Below are 18,410 nucleotides of genomic sequence, written 5' to 3'. Positions count from 1 at the left end.
TCCCCTCAAGTGCATGCAGTCAGCGTGGTGTCTGGGGAGGGCCATGGGGGTGTCGGGAGAGGCGGTCTACATGAGGCAAGGGGCCTCAAGCTCCTTTGGAAACCCTGAAAGAGAATGGGGCCCTGGAGTAGTGGATTCACTGGCCAGTCATCAATGGGGGAAGGAAGAGTGAATGAGGGGGCCAGGGGGTAAGGGGGGGGTCCAACAACTTTTTGTGGGTAGAAGACAGTGAAGGGCCAAGAATGGAGGAAGAGGGCACTGGGGGAAGGGGAAAAGAGAAGGAGACGTTGAGTGCCGGAGAGGGGTTAAAGATGGGGTTCAGAGGCCAAGTCCTGGCTCGAACTGCTCTTCAAGCAGGCCTGCTGGGGGTGGGGCCACAGGCTGGGGCATGGTCCTACGTTCTGTCCCCACTCCAGCCCTTCTCAAGAAACCAGAGCCTCACAAAGCAAGGCCGGGTGTCGGGGGAGCTGGACCGGTATAGGGGCGGGGCCTCTTCGAAGTTGGGCCCCGCCCCTCTGCGTGCCGCTTCACAAAGCCGGGCGGGACCGGGGGCGGAGCCAAGCCTCAGGCGTCAGACCCGCCCCCGCCGTTTCCCAGGCAAGAAAGCCACCTCACACAGCGCGGCCGCCGGCGTGGGGCGGGGCCTGAGGGCGTGTCCGCAGGGCCGAGCACCGCCCCCTGGCGCGAGCTCCGGGCCCCGCCCTTCGTGGGCCTCCGCCGCCGCACGGTCTTACAAAGCGCGGCCGTTCGGGCCACGCCGAGCTGGGGGCGGGGTCCTAAGCCTAGGGGCGTGCCCGCGCGGCCGAGCATCACCCCTGACGTACGCTTCCACCCTGCAGTTCCTGGGCCACGGAGTCACTTCACAAAGCAGCGTCCATTCGCGCGGGGCGGGACGGGGTGAGGGGGTCCGGCCCCGCCCCCTAGCGTGCGCCCGCCCAGCGCCCAGAGCCGCCTGCAGGGGGCGCTGCGCCACGGTGGCCGGGCCGCAGCGGCGGTGGCGGCGAGGCGGCGCGTGGCCGGCAGGCGGCGCTGCCCGGCTCGGCCTCGGCCTCGGCCTGCTCGGTGGCGGCGGCAGCGGCGGCGGCCTGGGCCCGGGCGCGGCGGCGGCGGCGGTGGCGGGGCCTGGAGCCGGATCTAAGATGGCAGCACCGGCGGCGGCGGCGGGGCCGGGCGTGGGCGGCGCGGGGGCGGCCGGCACGGGTGTCACGGGGCCCTGCGGGGCCGTGTCCGTGTTCCCCGGCGCCCGCCTCCTCACCATCGGCGACGCGAACGGCGAGATCCAGCGGCACGCGGAGCAGCAGGCGCTGCGCCTCGAGGTGCGCGCCGGCCCGGACGCGGCGGGCATCGCCCTCTACAGCCGTGAGTGCGGGGCCCCGGGGCCGGGCTGCGCGCGGGGGCTGCGCACGAGGCCGGCCGCGGCGGGGGGGACCCTGGCCGGGAGGGACGCGGTGAGGTGCCTGGGGTTCTCAGGGTAAGGAGCCCTGGTCCGTGGGGGCCTGATGTAGGGTCTGTGGGGCCGAACCGAGGGAGCTGGGTGTGGGGGCGGCCCCGAGTGAGGGGCGTGGAGGAACGGTGTCAAGGGGCAGAAAGAGAAAAGAGGGCGTGCGTGGTGGCCAGAGGTGAGGTGCCCCGAGTACGGAGGGAAGCGGGAAGTGGGGGAGTAGTGAGGGCCCTGAGATTGGGAGAGGGTGGGCAGGAAGTGGGGGGCCAAGAGTGGAAGGTAAGAATTCTGAAGAAGCCGGGGTTGTGGGGGCTGGGTGGGAGTGAAGGGGGCCTGGGCGTGGGAGAGATGGGAGTCTGGGGGCGGGTGTGGCCGCCGTGGCGGGGAGGAGGGAGGGGTGTGGACAGCCTTGGGCCATCCAGGGGACCCTCTGGACTGCCAAACGGTTGGAAAGTGGTGCCCAGTCTGGGGCGGCCTGGAGGACCCTGTTCCACTCATCTGGAGGGCCTGGCATTCCCGACCCCCAAGTGGGAAACTTCTAGATCTGGGGAGAGGGTCCCTGCGAGGGTGGTGCGAGCCGCTGGGTGTGCGCCTCGTGGAAACGTGGACGTCTGGGGCCCCTTCTTGATGCCCGGCTCCGAAGTAAGATGTAACACTGTCTCCTCCCTCGCCACGGTTCCCCGATCTTCCTTTTTGGGGATGTGAAAAACTGATTACATTTTCAGAAGCTAGTTTCATTTCACTGACATTTTGGTGTGGTGGGGAGAGAGATCTCAAATGTGTTTGCCAAGACCCCGCGTCTTTGTAGTTCATCCTTTTTCTTTCTCTTGTTACTCTTTCTTATCTGTTCTCTCTTGTTCTTATCTGTTCTCTTCTCATTCACATTTTGTTATTCTGTTACACTCAGCTTGGTCTCTCCCAGTTTCTTGCTCTGATGTTCTCCGGGTGTCACTGAGAAGGCTTTTCCTGGCGTTGGTTTGTGTGAGCTTTTTGCCACTTTGGGCACGGGGTTTTCCGAAGGGAAGTGTGTGGAGCAGTTGGTTCCCACACAGAATTCCTCACACCCAGCATCACACCTCTTTTTGCTTGGGCAGAGCTGGGTCTTCTTGGAGCAGATGAGGGGAGAACAGAGTATGCCAGATGGGTATCGGCGCTCAGGACAGACACTTAAGCTCGGAAGGGCCCCCCAGATCCTAAGCACTGCCATTCATTCTACATACATGAATGGGCACAGCACCAAGTAAGGCATCATTTCTCAAACTAGGGTCTCAGGGCTGATCCTCAAAGGAGTTCCAGGGGAGTTGGTTTTTCTTTGGTAAATAAACTTCTTTTGATTTTAGGACAGGCTTAGATGTATAGAATTTATAGAATTACTAGGAAGATTGTACAGAACGTTCTCATATACTCTCTTCACATCTTTCTCCAGGAGAGGTTTTATTATTTAAATTTTTTAATGTGGTTTTTAATTTATTTTTGGCTGTGCTAGGTCTTCATTGCTGCGTGGGCTTTTTCTCTAGTAGTGGTGAGCGGGGGCTGTTCTCTAGTTGCGGTGCTCGGCTGGTTGCAGAGCATGTGCTCTCGAGCACCTGGGCTTCAGCAGTTGCAGCACATGGGCTCAGTAGTTGTGATGCAGGGGCTTAGCTTCAAGGCATGCGGGATCTTCCCGAACCAGGGATCAAACCCATGTCTCCTGCATTGGCAGGCAGATCCTTTATCACTGAGCCAGCCAGCAGGAAAGCCCCTCCAGGAGAGTTTTTACTTTCCTGTTTTTGTTTTGTGGATACACTTGGAATTGTTACCAGTTATAATAAGGGAACACTTCTGTTTGGGGAGGTCATTCATAACTGAAGTGATCATCAAGAGGAGAAAGTCTGCATTTCTCACACTAAGAGTCTCAGTCTGGAATGACAAAGTCTCAGGGATCTGAGATAATTCCTGTCCCCTTTATGCTCAAGTCACCCTAGCATGGAGTTGAGAGCATGGTCTCTGGTCTTGGCTGAGCCTGGTTGTATTGGTTTCCCAGGACTGCTGTAACAAACGGAGTGGCTTAAACCAACAGGAATGTATTGTCTCATAGCTCATGGGCAGAAGTCCAAAGGCAAGGTGTTGGCTGGGCCACACGCGCTCCAGAGGCTCTAGAGGAGAATCCTTTCTTGCCTCTTCCAGTGTCCAGTGGCTCCAGGCATTGCTTGGCTGGAGGCCACAGAAATCCAGTCTCTGCCTCCATCTCCACATGGCTGCTCCCCTGTGTCTGTCTTTCCCTCTAAGGTTACCTGTCACTGGATTTAGGGGCTTCCCAGGTGTCTCAGTGATAAAGAACTCATCTGCCAATGCAGGAGACACAGGAGATGCCAGTTCAATCCGTGGGTTGGGAAGATCCCCTGGAGAAGGAAATGGCAACCCACTTCGGTATTCTTGCCTGAAGAATCCCATAAACTGAGGAGCCTGGCGGGCTACAGTCCATGGGGTGGCAAAGAGTGGGACATGACTGAGCGACTGAACACACACACATGAATCTGGAATCTAAATCCAGGATGATCATTCAGTCAGTCATGGGCGCTAAGTCATGTCTGACTCTTGCGACCCCATGGACTGTAGCCTGCTAGGCTCTTCTGTCCGTGGGATTCTTCAGGCAGGAGTACTGGGGTGGGTTGCCATTTCCTCCTCCACGGGATCTTCCACCCAGGAATTGGGCCCACGTCTCCTGCATTGGTAGGTGGGGACTTTACCACTGAGCTACCTGGGAAGGCCAGGATGATCTTAGATCCTTAATTATGTCTGTAAGGATCCCTTTACCACGTGAAAGTCATATCCACAGATTCTGGGGGTTAGGGCTTGGGCATATGTTGGGGGTCATCCACTGTGTGGGCTGGACTGGTGCCTGGCAGGTAGTTGGGGGCCTCTGTGCCTCGGTCTCCTGGGTGGCAGGATTGAGGTGATGACCGGACTTGGTGGCACAGCATGTTTGCTCAGGGAACGAACTCTTCTTCCTTGGAGGCAGCCTCTGTTCCTCAGCCTCTGAGGCTGATGAGGGCCTCAGAGTTGGCAGCCTCAGGGCGAGACAGTGCTGCTTCCCGGTTGCTCTGAAGTCTGCCTGGGGAGTGCAGAGTCTCGGATGGGCGAGCAGGCTGAGCCTGCTGCACGTGGACGGCTGGCCACAGTCCCCTGGGAGAAGGCAGAGGTGGTCTTGCCTCTGGGGGGACTTAGGGGCAAACCGCGTTGTTGGGAGCCTCAGGCCTTCTCTGGAATGAACTTCCGTCCTTGGACTCAGCGTTTCCCAACCTGGACCCTTCTGGGACCTGGGTGCTTTGGCCAGGTGAGAAGGCTTCAGGAACCCTGTTCTGCTCACCTGTCCCTCATGAGGCGGGGTCCTGTGAGCCACTGGTGGTCCCCAGATACCTGACATCCGATCGTGTGTGGGGGGTCAGGGGTGGGGCGTGGGCCAAGACATCCACATGAATCTCCCTGTGCCTCACATCTGGGAGGTGAGTCTTGAGCATGAAATCTGACTGGTGTGAATCACCAGCTACTCAGCCTTGAACTCGCCATTTCACCTGTCGCGATACCTGTTTCCTTACCGATAGTGACAGGTACCCGCACACGACCTCAGTTTCCTGCACTGCAGAGAAAATAGTGTGACTGGGGGCCCAGGAATATGGGGGAAGTGGAGCAGGGAGTCCGGCCATAAAGGGTAGGTTGATCTACAGATGTTATCGCCGGTGATGCTATTGGTGTGGAATGGTGAAGAGCTGGCTTTTCTAGTACAAAGTCCTGTATGCTGTGGGGCTGCCCAGCTGCTTCCCACCCGCAGCAGATGGGAGAGGGGACCCCCCGCCCAGGGCTGCCACCTCTGCCTCAGGTGGCAGGGCTGGGAGATGGGCTTCCCTGATGGCTCAGTGGTAAAGAATTCACCTGCCAATGCAGGAGACCTCACAGGTTCAATCCCTGGGTCAGGAAGATCCCCTGGAGGAGGAAATTGCAACCCACTCCAGTGTTCTTGCCTGGGAAATCCCATGGACAGAGGAGCCTGGAGGGCTACAGTCCATGCGGTCGCAGAGAGTCAGACATGACTTACGACTGAACAACAGCAGCAACGAGGACATACAGAGTACATAGAGCTGTATTCCTTGATGTTTGCATCCTCCGTGTGGGAAAGAGCACAGTTGCGGAAGGCTCTGGCTCAGTCACCCTGCGGTGAATGGTGACCCTTCCCCACCCCACTCCCTTTTTCTGGCTTTGTGACATCTTAGTTTCACAACCAGGGATCGAACCCCTGCCCCCAGCAGTGAAAGCGCAGAGTCCTCTAACCGCTGGACCTCCAGGGAATTCCCTCCCCACCCCTTCTTGCCACTTGATGTCACCCTGGCTCACGTCCATGGCATTGGCTAAGTGGCAGCTCCCATAACCGGACCACTTTCCCCGGGCAGAGGTGTGTCTTCCTGGGCCTTGAGGAAGCTTTGGCATGGCCCCTGGAGTTCCTGGATGCAGGCTGCCCGCCCTGCACTCTGCCCATGCCCAACTTGCCGGGAGGCAGCTCCTTGAGAAACCCATTGTGGGGTGGCTGGGGCCGTGAGCAGAACAGACGCAGTTCCTGAGCCCCGTGGCGGCCTTCCTGGAGATGACAGGGCTGCTTTTCCTCTTGGTTCTCTGGCCTCTCCCAGCCCCATTGGCTAGGGAGGGGCATACAGCAGGGCCGGCTCTGACAGGCTGGATTTCAGTTTGTGGGGGGATCTGCCAGGGGCTGGAAACCCCAGAGAAAACCCCTCTGTGAAAACAAACTGTAGGTTCCAGAATCAGGAACCCTGTGACTTCCTTCAGTCACGCTCCTGGTAGCCCCCACCCCCGACAGCTGGGGGCATTTGGGGTGGTGAGATCGTGGAAAAGTTGGTCCTGTGCGCAGCCTTTAGGACATGCAGTGTCCAGCTTAGGGGCCAAAGGTAGTCGCATCAGAAGGCATTTACGTTTTCATGGTGCCTGCCAGTTGCTACTGGGCACTGTCACTTATGCCGCACTTTCTGTGTGCCAGGCGCGGATAGACCCCCGTGCTTTGACTTTGGAGGCACTGGGGAAAGGATGGTAGTATAAGGCAGGGCCTGTGGGCCAGTGGCCAGCTTTTTAAGCAGTCAGAGCTAAGGGAGGTTTGTACATTTTTGAAGTGTTGATTAAAAGGAGAAAACCCAAGGAAAAATATTTAACGAAGACTGTAGAGTCCTGCAAAAAACCTGAGATATTTACTTACCAGTCCTTCACAGGAAAAGCTTGCAGACCCCAGGGATAAGTGAATGAAACAGGCAGGAGGAGGGATAACTTGGGAACTCAGCCCCAACCAGGGTCGGTAGATCTTCCGTAGCTTAAGAGAAGCCAAAAAGCTCTTCTCTGTGTAGGTCTGTTTGTTTTGATTGTGAAGTGTCCTGATTGATTGATCAGGCCGTATAGAGTATGCTTTCTGGACCATGTGGGCCCGTGTGGGCCAGTTAGCCTGACAGGTATGGCCCTTCTGTCTGTTACCACTGGGCCTCAGAATAGTTCTGGGAGGTCAGGTATGCGCCTCCCGTTCTGTTGTTGGAAAAGCAGGGGTGAAAGGGTTATCATGGCTGGCAGACAGCAGAGCTGGCTGTTGGATGCTTTGCTCCCTGCAAAGTGGTTCAGTGGAACTGGGTGGTCAGGATTCAGTTTATCCATGCGTTAATGGAGACCCAGAGTAGAAGTGGCTTAGCCAGGATGGCAATTCATTTCTCGTGCTCTGGTCCTGGAGACCAGGGCTGGTGTGGAAGCTGTGCTCGAGGAAGTCCTCAGACCCAGGTCCTTCCAGCTAACCCTGTTCCCACATTCCCAGGGTCGAGTCTTGTCATCATGGATCAATATGGCAGCAGGAGTCCAGCTGTTACACCTGGTTTCCAGATAGCAGGATCAAGGAAGGGGCAAAGGGTTCCAAGAGCATTGCCAGGCATCTGTTAGGGAAGGTTCCCAAAAGCTGGCCCTGGTTCTTCTGCTTGCACCCCATTGGCTAGAATGCAGTCACATGGCCACTGCTAGCTGCAAGGGCGCCTGGGAAATGTAGTCTTTAGTTAGAGGATCCCTGTTCTCAGCTCATTTCAGGGTTTCTCTTTCAGTGGGAGAAAGGGAGAACAGATACTGGGAGATAGTCAATCTTGGCCATAGTAGATAGGATGTGGATGTAGCCACCATCATTGGGCAGAATGCTCCTGGTTTATGGAAAGATGCTTGGTGAGGTGGGAACAGCAGCCTGGTATGAGCAGAATGGAGGGACTAAAGGATGGGTAACAAGGTTGGGCCCAGGTCACGTCTCCCAAATGACAGGGCCTTCTCCTATATGTGGTCAGGAGTGCACTGCCATTTTTCATGGGGGCCTAACATGGTAAGGATGGTATTTCTGAAGACTTTTCTGGCAGCAGGTTACGGTGTAGACGGGAACAAGGAGAGAAGCTGCGGAAGCTTGTAGAGAATGCAACAGAAATGTAATCAAATAGTTTCACCTTAGTCTGCCCCTGAAGCGCATTAGAGGCCCAGAATCCTATTATGGTACAAAAGATGAGTTCCGCCCCTAGGGCAGAGGGCAGATAGTCAAGGCCTTGACCCTTGGCCAGGGGTCATGAGTGACCTAGCTGAAGGGTTTGCTCCACTCTGTGGTTAAAATAAAAGATTCCTGATATTTTTAAAAACTCAGGTGATTTCCCGTCAAAATCTGGCTTGTACTTCTGAAAAATCAGTAGGGCTGCAACCCTAGGCCCTCACATCCCGAGGCTGAGTTGGATGGCAGTGCTGCCTTCAGAAGGGGCCTGTGCCCCACATGGCCAGAGCGCCTTCCCTGCTGGTGGCCACCCCATCACAGGCCCGCACCAGTAACCATTTGCCTTCCCACTTATAGTGTATTGTTTCTTTTGGGTGTCCATCAGGTGTGGGAAAATGTCTCTTAGCCTTAGCCCTCACCCTTCCTCAGCCCCCCACCCCTCCCTCTAGACGCTGTTACCCCAGTTCAAGCTGACCTGGCTTCTAGTCCCAGGTCCCGCCCGCTGACTCCCCCCCAAGCCCCTCCCCTCCCTCACCTCTACCTGCACCTGGGTAGGCCCACAGGCCCTTGTTGGCAATTTGGAAATATAAGGTCCGAAAACCTGACCTCCTGCTCATTTGGCAGCAAGAGCTAACCTGACCCAAACTCGGGCAAAACCCCAGCCCTGAGTTGCCACTTGGAGCTTTTTTAATCTCTGGGTATCCAGTAGAGAATGACCATTCTCACTTAGGGCTTCCCAGGGGCACAGTAGTAAAGAATCCGCCTGCCAAGCAGGAGACACAGGTTTGATCACCAGGTAGGGAAGCTCCCCGGGAGAAGGAAATGGCAACCCACTCCAGTATTCTTGCCTGGGAAGTCCCATGGACAGAGGAGCCTGGCGGGTCCATGGGGTCACAGAGAGTCAAGCACAACTGAGCGCCACACTTTCCCATGTTTGGCTGCAAAACGGTGCTTGGTTACAGATGTTGCCTGTACTCCGCTAGGGATAATTCATGCTGTCTGTACCTTGTTACCTTTTTTCAAATGTGAGGAGTTGGTAATCTGAAACTCACTGGACCCCATGTGTTTCAGGCAGGGTCTAAGGGCCTGGCGCGGCACATCCGTTGGGGTGGTTGGGCCCATACGTGAGATCATGGGTGGAAAGTGGTCCACGCCATGAGCAGCACCTGGCGAGCAGGCGCAGGCCTTAGGTGTGGGGTCCGGATGAGGTGGGTGTGCAGGGCCTTTTGGCACAAGGAGGAGTGTGGTGTGAACTTCAGATTCTGCGGTGCATTCTGAACTGGTTAGATCTAGCAGAAGGAGGGAGGCAAGATAACTGGGCGGCAGGCGAGGCTTCTTTGCAGGGGAGCCTGGGGAGACAGGCACCACCTGAGGAGGTGGTGAGTTTGCCAGGATGTCGGGAGAAATACCCATCCCAGATGGGGGAGTGGGAGGACTAGACTTGGGCCAGACTTGGCTGCACCTGTGGAGAGTGGAGGCTGGCAGGGGCTTCAGGCAGCTCAGAGCCGAGACTCTTTTTTTTTTTTTTTTTTTAAGAGCGGAGACTCTTAACCTGAAATCCTTGGATGGTCCTACTGGGTCGGTGGGTGTCCCATGATCTTACAACCCTTTGAAGTTACATGCGGTTTGCACAAGGGTAGATGGACTAGAGTCGGCGGCTAGGACCTCGGAGGAGCCTCCTCAATTCTAGGAAAGGGGTGACAGCACCTCTCTGGAGGGGACACTTGTAAAGCGCTTATTAGCTCCGTGTGCGTCCGGTGAACTGGGGCCATGGTGCGGCTCTTGGTTCTCTGCGCTTCTTTCGAGGGAGAGGCTGCCTTGCTTTTGATCCCCCTCAGAGGGATCTGTGACCCAAGAAAGGCTGGTGGCCACTGAGGACAGCAGCAGATTGTGTAGTGAAGTAATCAGTGGGGGCCACGTGTATCTGTGTCCTCTCCAGGAGAATGACTGTGAATGGCAGGAGTGCCAAGGGGAGATGACTGGATTTCTGAGCAGGAGGGGCAGCCCACTTTGGGTGCTGGAGTTGGGTAGGGGACCCAGCAGTTGGCAAGTCTGGGGAGGGCCTGGTAGTGGAAGCTGCGGGGGAGAGTGGGGGAGGGACCTTATCTGGGATGGCAGAGCCCACCAACAGTTCTCTGAAAATAGGGAGACTCAAATTTTCATACTTTGAATCAGAAGCATGCATTCAGAGTGACCTTGCTGTCTCTTTATTATAGTCATTACCATTTGTTTACCACTTTATTTACTAATTTTAAATATTATTTCTCCCACCAAACTTCTGATAACAATTGCAGTGTGTTAGCTATTTATCATGTAACAAAAACTTGTTAATGAGTTATTTACTGGCTGCACTGGGTCTTCGTTGCCATGCACACACCTCTAGTTGCAGTAAGGTGGGGGACTAGTCCCTAGTTGCGATGCTCAGGCTTCTTCTTGTGGTGGCTTCTCTTGTTGCAGAGCATGCATGGACTCGGGCATTCAGGCTCGGTAGTAGTGGTGAAGGATCAGTTGCCCTGTGGCATTTGGGATCTTACTTCCCAGACCAGGGATAGAACTCGTGTCCCCTGCATTGGCAGGCAGATTCTTAACCATTGGACCACTAGGGAAGTTCTTAACTTTAAACAGCAAAAGTTTACTGAGCATCCATTGTGTGCCAGGTACTGTTTGAGGAGCTGGGATTAAGCACAAGTCCACACTTGTGAGTCTTGTGGGGTGGGAGTATGTGTGACAAGCTCTGTCTCAGCAGTCTCCCACAGTGGTCAGGGCCTTGAAGGTAAACCGGGCTGAGGCTTGAGAATGCTGGGGAAGGGGCTGCTCGAAGTGGGGGTGAGTGGGAGGTACGGGTTGGTCAGGGATGGTCACCACTCTGAATGGGGCTTTAAAGCTGCTAGGAGAAGTGCATCGAAATGACCCAGACTCTATGCCTCAGTTTCTTCAGCTGTGAAATGGGGATCTTGGTAGCATCTACCTTGGAGAGTTGTGAGTTGTGAGCTGATAGAAGTCAGGTGCTTGAAGTAGTGTCTGCCACACAGGCAGGCAGACCTGGGAGTGAGCCTGTGGGCCTGCATGGCCAAGAGCAGCCCACGGCCACTGTGGCTGGAGCAGGGTGAGTATGGGGAGGGGTGGGTCCCAGCAGGGGCCTTGGTGTTTATCCCCAGAGTGTTGGGGAGGGAAGTGACACCCGTGGTGGTGTCTGGGTTCAAGCCCTCCCCCACCCCATCGTTCCCTCCCCCATCCTTTCCTAGCAGAGCGATCCTGGGTGAATGACTCAGCCTCCCGGATCTCAGCTTCCTTGTCGGTGAGGGGGGTTTCACTGAGGGGTTTGGCTGGTGGTGGGTGGTCACCTGTGCCCGGACTGCAGGCCCTGTACACATCAGACGCCATCCATGCCCCCGACTCAATTCTGGTCTTGGGGAGCAGAGAGAAGGCGGATGAGGAACCCCTTCTCCCTGCTTGGGGAGGGGCCGGAGCGTGGCCCCGGAACTAACCTGAAGAGATGGGGGCAGGAGGCTGCCAGCCTGACAGAGTTGAGGTGGGAAGGAGGGGATCTGGGCGCAGGAGCCACGGGCACAGCTGGGCTGGGGCCGGCTCTGGCAGCCGGGGTCTGTATCTCTGGGCCAGTCCTGCGCTCCTGGTCGGCCAGGCCAAGGGGCAGGCCTGCTTTGCATTCCTGGGCAGGAATGCTCACCCTTCCCCCTCCCAGTCAGCAGCAGCTCTCACGGGTCAGAGGCATCTGGAGGTCATGATTAGCATGGGCTGCAGAGTCTCATCTGACTTGACCTCATAACCCCAGGCAAGTGACCCTCCTTCACAGTCCTAGAGTGGAGAGTGGTTTTGGGGGCTGGCGCACACACAGATTCGCCCCACATATATAGCAGGTGAGTAACACGGTGTAAGAGATCACTGGTCTCCTAAACCTGCCGTGTGGTCTGGAGATGTGTCCCCGGTAGAGATGATCATGGAACCCCCGGATGGGTATGGGGCAGCTGGGAAGGCCTTGGAGATCCTGCCCCAGCCCTTCCTGGTCCCACACGGCTCTCTTCGTGTGTTCACCCTCCTGTCTGCTCACGTCCGGGACTTGCTGGGAAAGCGTCAGGATTCAGGGTCCCAGGAACACAGCAGGGCAGGGCTGCTGGCACCCTTTCTGTCTGCTCCGGGAAGCCATGGCACCTTTTGGTTTAAGATCCCCGAGTCCCTGACTTCCCCCACACCCACCTCTTTTGTTCTCTGAAAGCCAGTTATTGAAGGAAATTGAGACCAGGCTTCACCCAGGCCTGCAGGAGTTAGATATGAAGGCCCTGGGGCCCTCAGGCGTCTCCTGTGGGGGTTATGCTTTAGATCACTGGCTTTAATTGTTTAATCAACAAGCACAGACGCCCAGGCCTAAGGTGCACTTGGCATGGTGGGCACCCCAGTAACTGCCACCCAAAGTCAGACCTAGAGCTTGGCCTGCAGCCTCTGGATGGGTTTGGTTTGATGAAGTGGGTCTGTCCCCTGATGTCAGGCAGGGTATTCTTTTTTTTTTTTTTTTCAGGGTATTCTTGAAAACTGGTCGAGACGGGTGTGTGTGTTCGGGGGGTACTCTGTCTCTTCCCCTCCTCCACTCCTCACAGAATAAGGGGAGAAACTCTTTCACTCCCTCTTTTTGTCTGTCTCTTTCGGTTGATTCATCACCCACAGCTTTGGTGAGAGCGGGTCTGAGCTGTTTTCTTTAAGACTGTTGGGCGGATTTGCTCCCCCGCTAATTGTGTTCCCGTGGCTGGCGTTCGTCTTGGCTGCATGTGATACTCACGTAACGGTTTTGTGTATAGAAACCTGCCTGACAACACAGGAGCTGGGGAGAGTCCAGCTGCAGGGACCCCGGCAGATCTGAGCTCTAATGAAAAAGGAATGCTCCGTCATCCCTCCCACAGGGGGCAGTGAATAAATGATCAAAGGCAGATTGGGGGGCCTCTTGCAGATCCAAAAGGGGCATTCCAGAGAGCTAGCCACATTCTTCCCTGAGCTGGAGGGGAGGGCGAAGGCAGGCTGGGGCTTCTAGCCTTCTGTCATGTGTCCCAGAGGCCCCTCTGCAGAGCCTGTCTGGTCTGCACCGAATGTGTGACTGGAGGTTGGCATCCCTATTGTTGCGTGAGTCTCGGGTTGGAGATGCAGACCGGTTGCCTGGCCTCGATACCCCTCCACCCCCACCCCAGTGCCCTGCTTATCGCTGCTTTGAGGCCCTACCACGGCCGTTTGGGCTGAGCAGCTGGTGGGCGCCGTGCCAGGCTCTTTACGTTCATTGACTTGCCTGGTCGTCAGAACAGCCCCGTGGGGAGCCACCCGCTTCCTAAGAGGGGAAACTGAGGTACTTGGTGGTGGCTGGCTGTTGGGTGCCAACCCAGCTTCAGCCCTGACGTCTCCCTGGGGGTGCTGGTGAAAGTCAGTGCCCTAGAGGACAGGCAGACCTGGCCCTTGGGGTGTGTGTCAGGGAAGTGGCCCTGGTGGATTCTTCTGGAGCCCCAAACCAGTCTTTCCTCATTCCTGCCTCGTTGCCGATTCCATCATGGGACGGGCAGGCTCTGTCGCCACCCGCCTGGGCCACATCTGGAGTCACATCTGGCGAGGCAGCTGCTGGCAGGCCGGTGGGAAGGGGCCCTCCCTCCGGAATCACACATCCGGTTCTCCGAGCCCAGAGGCAGGGCCAGGGGGGCTCCTGGAGCCCCAGGGGCCTGGCGGAGGCCCTTCCGGCAGCCCCGTGGCCCCAGGACATCCTGTGTTACCTCTGGGCCAGTGGTCAAAGTGTTTTCTTTGTCGACGAGCCCTCCGCCGGGACTGCAAGTGGGCCTCAGCCCCCCAGCTGGTTTCCTGCATCTCTCCTCCACCGAGGCTCCTCTGCCCTGTCCTCCAGCCTTTTCCGTTTGGCCTCCCTGAAGTCACCCTGGGCTGAGGGCCGAGGTCCCTCAGCTGGCTGGAGGAGGAACACGTTAGCACTCCCCAGACACTGACTGGCTTGGCTTCCTGTGCTGAGCGCACAGTCCCCGGCAGCCGTGGGAACCAGTGTGTGGGGTGTCCCAGCCGCTCTGAGGGTGGGTCCCCCTGCTGCCCTTGACACACTTCCCCTGTGTGCTTCTGTCCTCATGAAGCACTGCCCGCCCAGTTCCTGCGGTCACAGGTGGTGGAGACCTTCATGACCCCTCTCAGCCCTTGGAGTCTGGCTCTGTTGCGAGCCTGTAGTGGGGACTCTGGGGGATGGTGCCTGCCAGCCATGGTCAACCAGCCGGGCCTGGCTCTGCGAGGCCCAGGGCCCACATTCTTCCCTGGACCCTGAGCGTGGTCCCCACAGCCTCCCAGGCCCAACTCGCCTCCCAGAGACTGGGATGGGGTTCACCTGTCTTTCATGAGCAGCCAGGTCCCCAGGCTGGGCCACTTCAAGCATGTCAGTTCTCTGGGCCTCAGTTTCCCCTCTTGAACTTGAGCTCAGTGAGGAAGGTGGTGGTCGGGAGCATTAGGTGAGGCCCTGACTGCATTAGGTGTCTGCCTGGTTCAAAGTCCCGGCCAAAGAAGAGAGGCTCGGCGCTAGAGGCCGACAGCACAGCCCCTGGAGTGAGGGGCTGGGGCTAATGGGTCTGCTGCCTCCCCCCACCCCTAATTATCCTCTAAGCCCCCCTGCTTTCAGGGGCCAAGGAACCAAGCACAGCTGCTGTTCCTTTTGTGGCTCACAAAGCCCGGGCTGCCGGCTGATTAGCATGGATGGGGAGATATTTGCATGTAATGGCTCCCGCCCAGTTGGAGCCCCGGAGTAGTCTTTTCAGAAAAGCCAAGCCCTTTCTTTGTCTGGTGCTTCTTCTCGTAGAGTTGCCCTTCCACACACTCGGCAGTTAGACTCGTTTTTGAGGTTCCTCCAGACCAGACCTACAGGACCACAAGCCTCCAGTCCCTACAGGCAAATACCACCCGCCACCCACCCCCAGCTCCCATGAACCAGCCCTTTGAAGGGGGTCCCCACTGATGCCCAGAAGCCAGCGCCGACTTAGGAGGTTTGGGGGACTCTAATCAGCCTCTTCTTCAGCCTGTGGTCAGCCCCATCATGGCAGGGGGAAGGCGGGTGGCAAGGGGTGGACCAGCAATGGTGGTTGGCTATTGTTATTGTGAAATATTGTCACAGGGATGAAGGCTAATACAGCAGACACCAGGAACTGCCCACCCCCACCTGAAGAGAGAAACAAGCGTTGCCTGTAGAGCCCAGGGCGCCTGTCTTGTCTCCTCCCAGCGAGATGACCTCGTGGTCAGCCAACTCTGGTGGTCAGCCTTCATAAGGGGCCCCTCTGATGTGGCCGAAGGTCCCACACCTAAAGTCAGGACCTTCCCAAGCATAGCATGAAGCCGGCACCTCTCAGCCTCAGCCGATGGCTGCTTCAGGTCAGAGCGGCCTGCGCGGAGCCTGGTCTGGGTACCCGGTAGGGTTGATTCAGTGGCCAGGTGCCTGGTCCGGGTCCAGCATGGCCTTGTGTCACAAGATTCTGGGAGTCCTTCTTTCCCATCTTTGCCTCTGGCCAGAGGGCCTTGGGGATGTAGGGCCCCAGATGGATGTTGTGTGCTGCTGTGTGCTGTGGTCTTGGGCTGGGCGCAGGGTGTTAGTCCTTGTGACAGTGCTGATCGCTGCGTTATTTTTCAAGCCCTGAAAGCTTGGAGGGCTGGAGGGTGGGGTCCAGGTGGCAGAACCCAGGTTCGAACGTGGGTCTGGAGTTCTGGGGTTTGCACTGCTGCGTGGCCGCCTCAGCAGGTGGAGAGGGACTTGCCCTGGGCTTCCAGGTCTCACGAGGCCTCCTGTACCCTGGCCTGGCCCAGCCCACTGCCCCTCCTCCGTCACACCCACTCCGGGGAGGGGAGAGCGGGGTGCTGGCCCAGGCTGGGAGAGGCAGTCACCGGCTGAGAAGCCGGTGTCCTCTATCCCAGTGGGACACTGGGGTCACAGGACCTGAGGCTGCGGCAGGTGTGTGTGTGTGTCTGTGTGTGTGTGTGTGTCTGTGTGTGTGTCTCAAGGCCTGTTTCCTCTCCCCTCCCCCACTGTCACTATTGCCTTTGTGTGCTTGTCTTTCCGGAACGTGGTGGAAATTCAGACTGCTCGGGAGAGTGTAACCTGAAGAGCCCATGCCCTCCTCCCTGCCTACCCTGGCTGCTGCTCATCTCCTGTCGTGACTTCCCCACGCGGGTTTCAGGCACACGGGCTTGTGTGCATACATCTCCCCAGGAACACGCCGGCTCAAGGTTGTTCACAGTTAAACCATGAGGGGGGGTGCCTGTTGAAAAGTACACCTCCCTTCCAGAGACAGCCCCTGAAGTCATTTTGTGGTGTTTCTTTCTAGACAGGCCTTCCCCTCGCCAGGTCCCCCTGCTCGTTTTTACACCCATGGCGCGTGTATTTGACACTGTGTATCCCTAACAGCGTGGCTTGGTCATCTTAACATGACGGCATTTACAGATTGAAATCTGTGTCTTTTCCTAGGCCCTCCTTCCCTTCACTCGTTCTATAGGTACGTCGGTTTTCTGCTGTTTTCAACAGTCCTGTATTTGGGTACATCTTCACAGACATTTAGAAGTAGAGCTATAGGATAAGGTCCTGCAAGGGAACTTGTAGGTTAGAAGTCTTTGGTCACGTGTGCTGGGAAGAGAGGCCCAGACAGGGGCTACCCTGGGGCGCTGGGGGCTCTGGGTCCCTGCAGGGCAGGGCTGGGATTCACCCAGGCCAAGGTCAGGCCCAGGAGCCCAGGATGACCTCATGCTCCTCAAATACCCTGGGGCTGGGCAGTGTACCCCGGCAGCTGCTCCAAGTGTCTCTGAGGACAGCGCTGGAGCCGCCGGCTTAGGTTACAGCCAGAGAGGGAGGCCAGGCCGGGCTAGGATTCCCAGAACCATGGTGGCTCCTGGTCATGAAGTGCTTAGTACACTCATAGTGCCCTGCCCTCTGTTACCTCGCTCGGGGAATCCTCACAGCAGAGAGGGTTTTTTTTTAATTAGTTTGTTTTTGGTTGCACTGGGTCTTAGTTGCTGTGTGCGGGTCTTCTCTAATCGTGGCGAGTGAGGCTTCTCCACATACTGGCTTCTCTTGTTGCGGAGCACGGGCTCTAGGCACACCGGCTTTAGTATTTGCAGCTCATGGGCTCTAGAGCGCGGACTCGGTAGTTGTGGTGCATGAGCTTAGCTGCTCTGCGGCATGTGGGATCTTCCCGGACCAGGGATCGAACCTGTGTCTCCTGCACTGGCAGGCCAATTCCCATCCACTGTACCATCAGGGAAGTCCTAGGAAGGGTTTTATCTTGACTTTGTCCCCATTGCACCTCCATTGCACAGATGGGGCTCCTGAGGTTGAGGGTGAAGGCAGGTGGTGGGGCTGTCTGCCAGGCCCTCCCCGTGGGCTGTGCCATGATCCCCATGGACAGATGAGGAGAATGAGGCCCGAGGTCACATCTGAGGGCGGCCCATTAGGCCCTGAACTTAGTTCTTCCTGGATGTCCGTTTATGTATTTGGCTCCATGGGGTCTTGCTTGTGGCACGTGGAATCTTCTGTCTTCATTGTGGAATGTGAACTCTTAGTTGCAGTGCGTGGGATCTAGTGCCCTGACCAGGGATTGAACCCTGGTCCCCTGCACTGGGAGCTGGTGTCTTAGCCATTGGACCACCAGGGAAGCGCCTCGATGCCCCCATTTAAACCACTGTCCTCTTAGCCTTGCCCACTGGAGAGGTGGGGCAGAGGGGCCTGGTTCCTGTGGGAGATGGGAGACCCTTGGAGGACGAGCCCTGCGCCCCCATGCAGTCTGGCTTGGCTTGGATGTTGCTGCTGCCCCGAGGCAGCCCATGATCCGTGCTGCACAGGGCATCATGGGTATCAGCCCCCCGAGTTCCCTTCAGCCCCTCTTACCCTGCCGTCTCCCCGGTGCTGCCTGCCTCCCTGTGGTGCCCAGGAGTGCGGGAAGGCAGGGCCCGGCTGGCTTGTTCACCGCCGTGCCCCTGTGCCCACAGTTGGCATTGAGCAGGCTACAGGCTAAGCTGCCCAGCCTGCCAGCCGATGGCCCTGAGCAGAGGGGCAGGCCGCCGGGTGAGCCTAGGAGAGCGCTGATCGCTGTGCCGCACCCTCCTCTTCACCCGACTCCTCTCTCCTGTGCACTGTTTTCCCCTGGAAGGTGAACAGCCTGTGTTTTATTTGGCAGTAGGAGGCGATTTCATAAAAGACCTCACATTCGGACAGGCATCTCCCCCCTCTCCCAAGTCTGCCAAGATAAATAGCTTTAATTATTCTTCGCTTGTGGCTGTAATAGTTTTCCCGCTAGAGAGGCAGGGATTTGAAATGTGGCCCTTTTGTGTGTGGGTTGCTCCCTTCCACCAGCTGGCGGCTGCTTTTCCGTCTCGCTTTTCTGTTCCCCAGGAGGCAGAGAGCGCCCCTCATTCTCACACCAG

General features: G+C 57.3%; 1 protein-coding gene across 4 annotated transcripts in view; it reads left to right on the top strand.

Annotated features, from left to right (window-relative positions):
- Positions 1 to 1,064: 1,064 nt before the first annotated feature.
- CARM1 (coactivator associated arginine methyltransferase 1) overlaps positions 1,065 to 18,410 on the top strand; it is a 42,234-nt gene continuing 24,888 nt past the window's right edge. The window contains exon 1 of one of the 4 annotated variants that reach the window (XM_043466616.1): positions 1,065 to 1,359. In XM_043466616.1, coding sequence (XP_043322551.1) covers positions 1,140 to 1,359 — 220 coding nt within the window. In that variant the 5' untranslated portion in view covers positions 1,065 to 1,139. The remainder of the gene's footprint in view (positions 1,360 to 18,410) is intronic. The other 3 variants (XM_043466619.1, XM_043466618.1, XM_043466617.1) reach the window with 3 other exon arrangements.

The sequence above is a fragment of the Cervus canadensis genome, chromosome 4 (genome assembly GCF_019320065.1).
Source record: "Cervus canadensis isolate Bull #8, Minnesota chromosome 4, ASM1932006v1, whole genome shotgun sequence".
NCBI lineage: Eukaryota > Metazoa > Chordata > Mammalia > Artiodactyla > Cervidae > Cervus > Cervus canadensis.
This window is presented reverse-complemented; position numbering and strand designations above follow the sequence as displayed.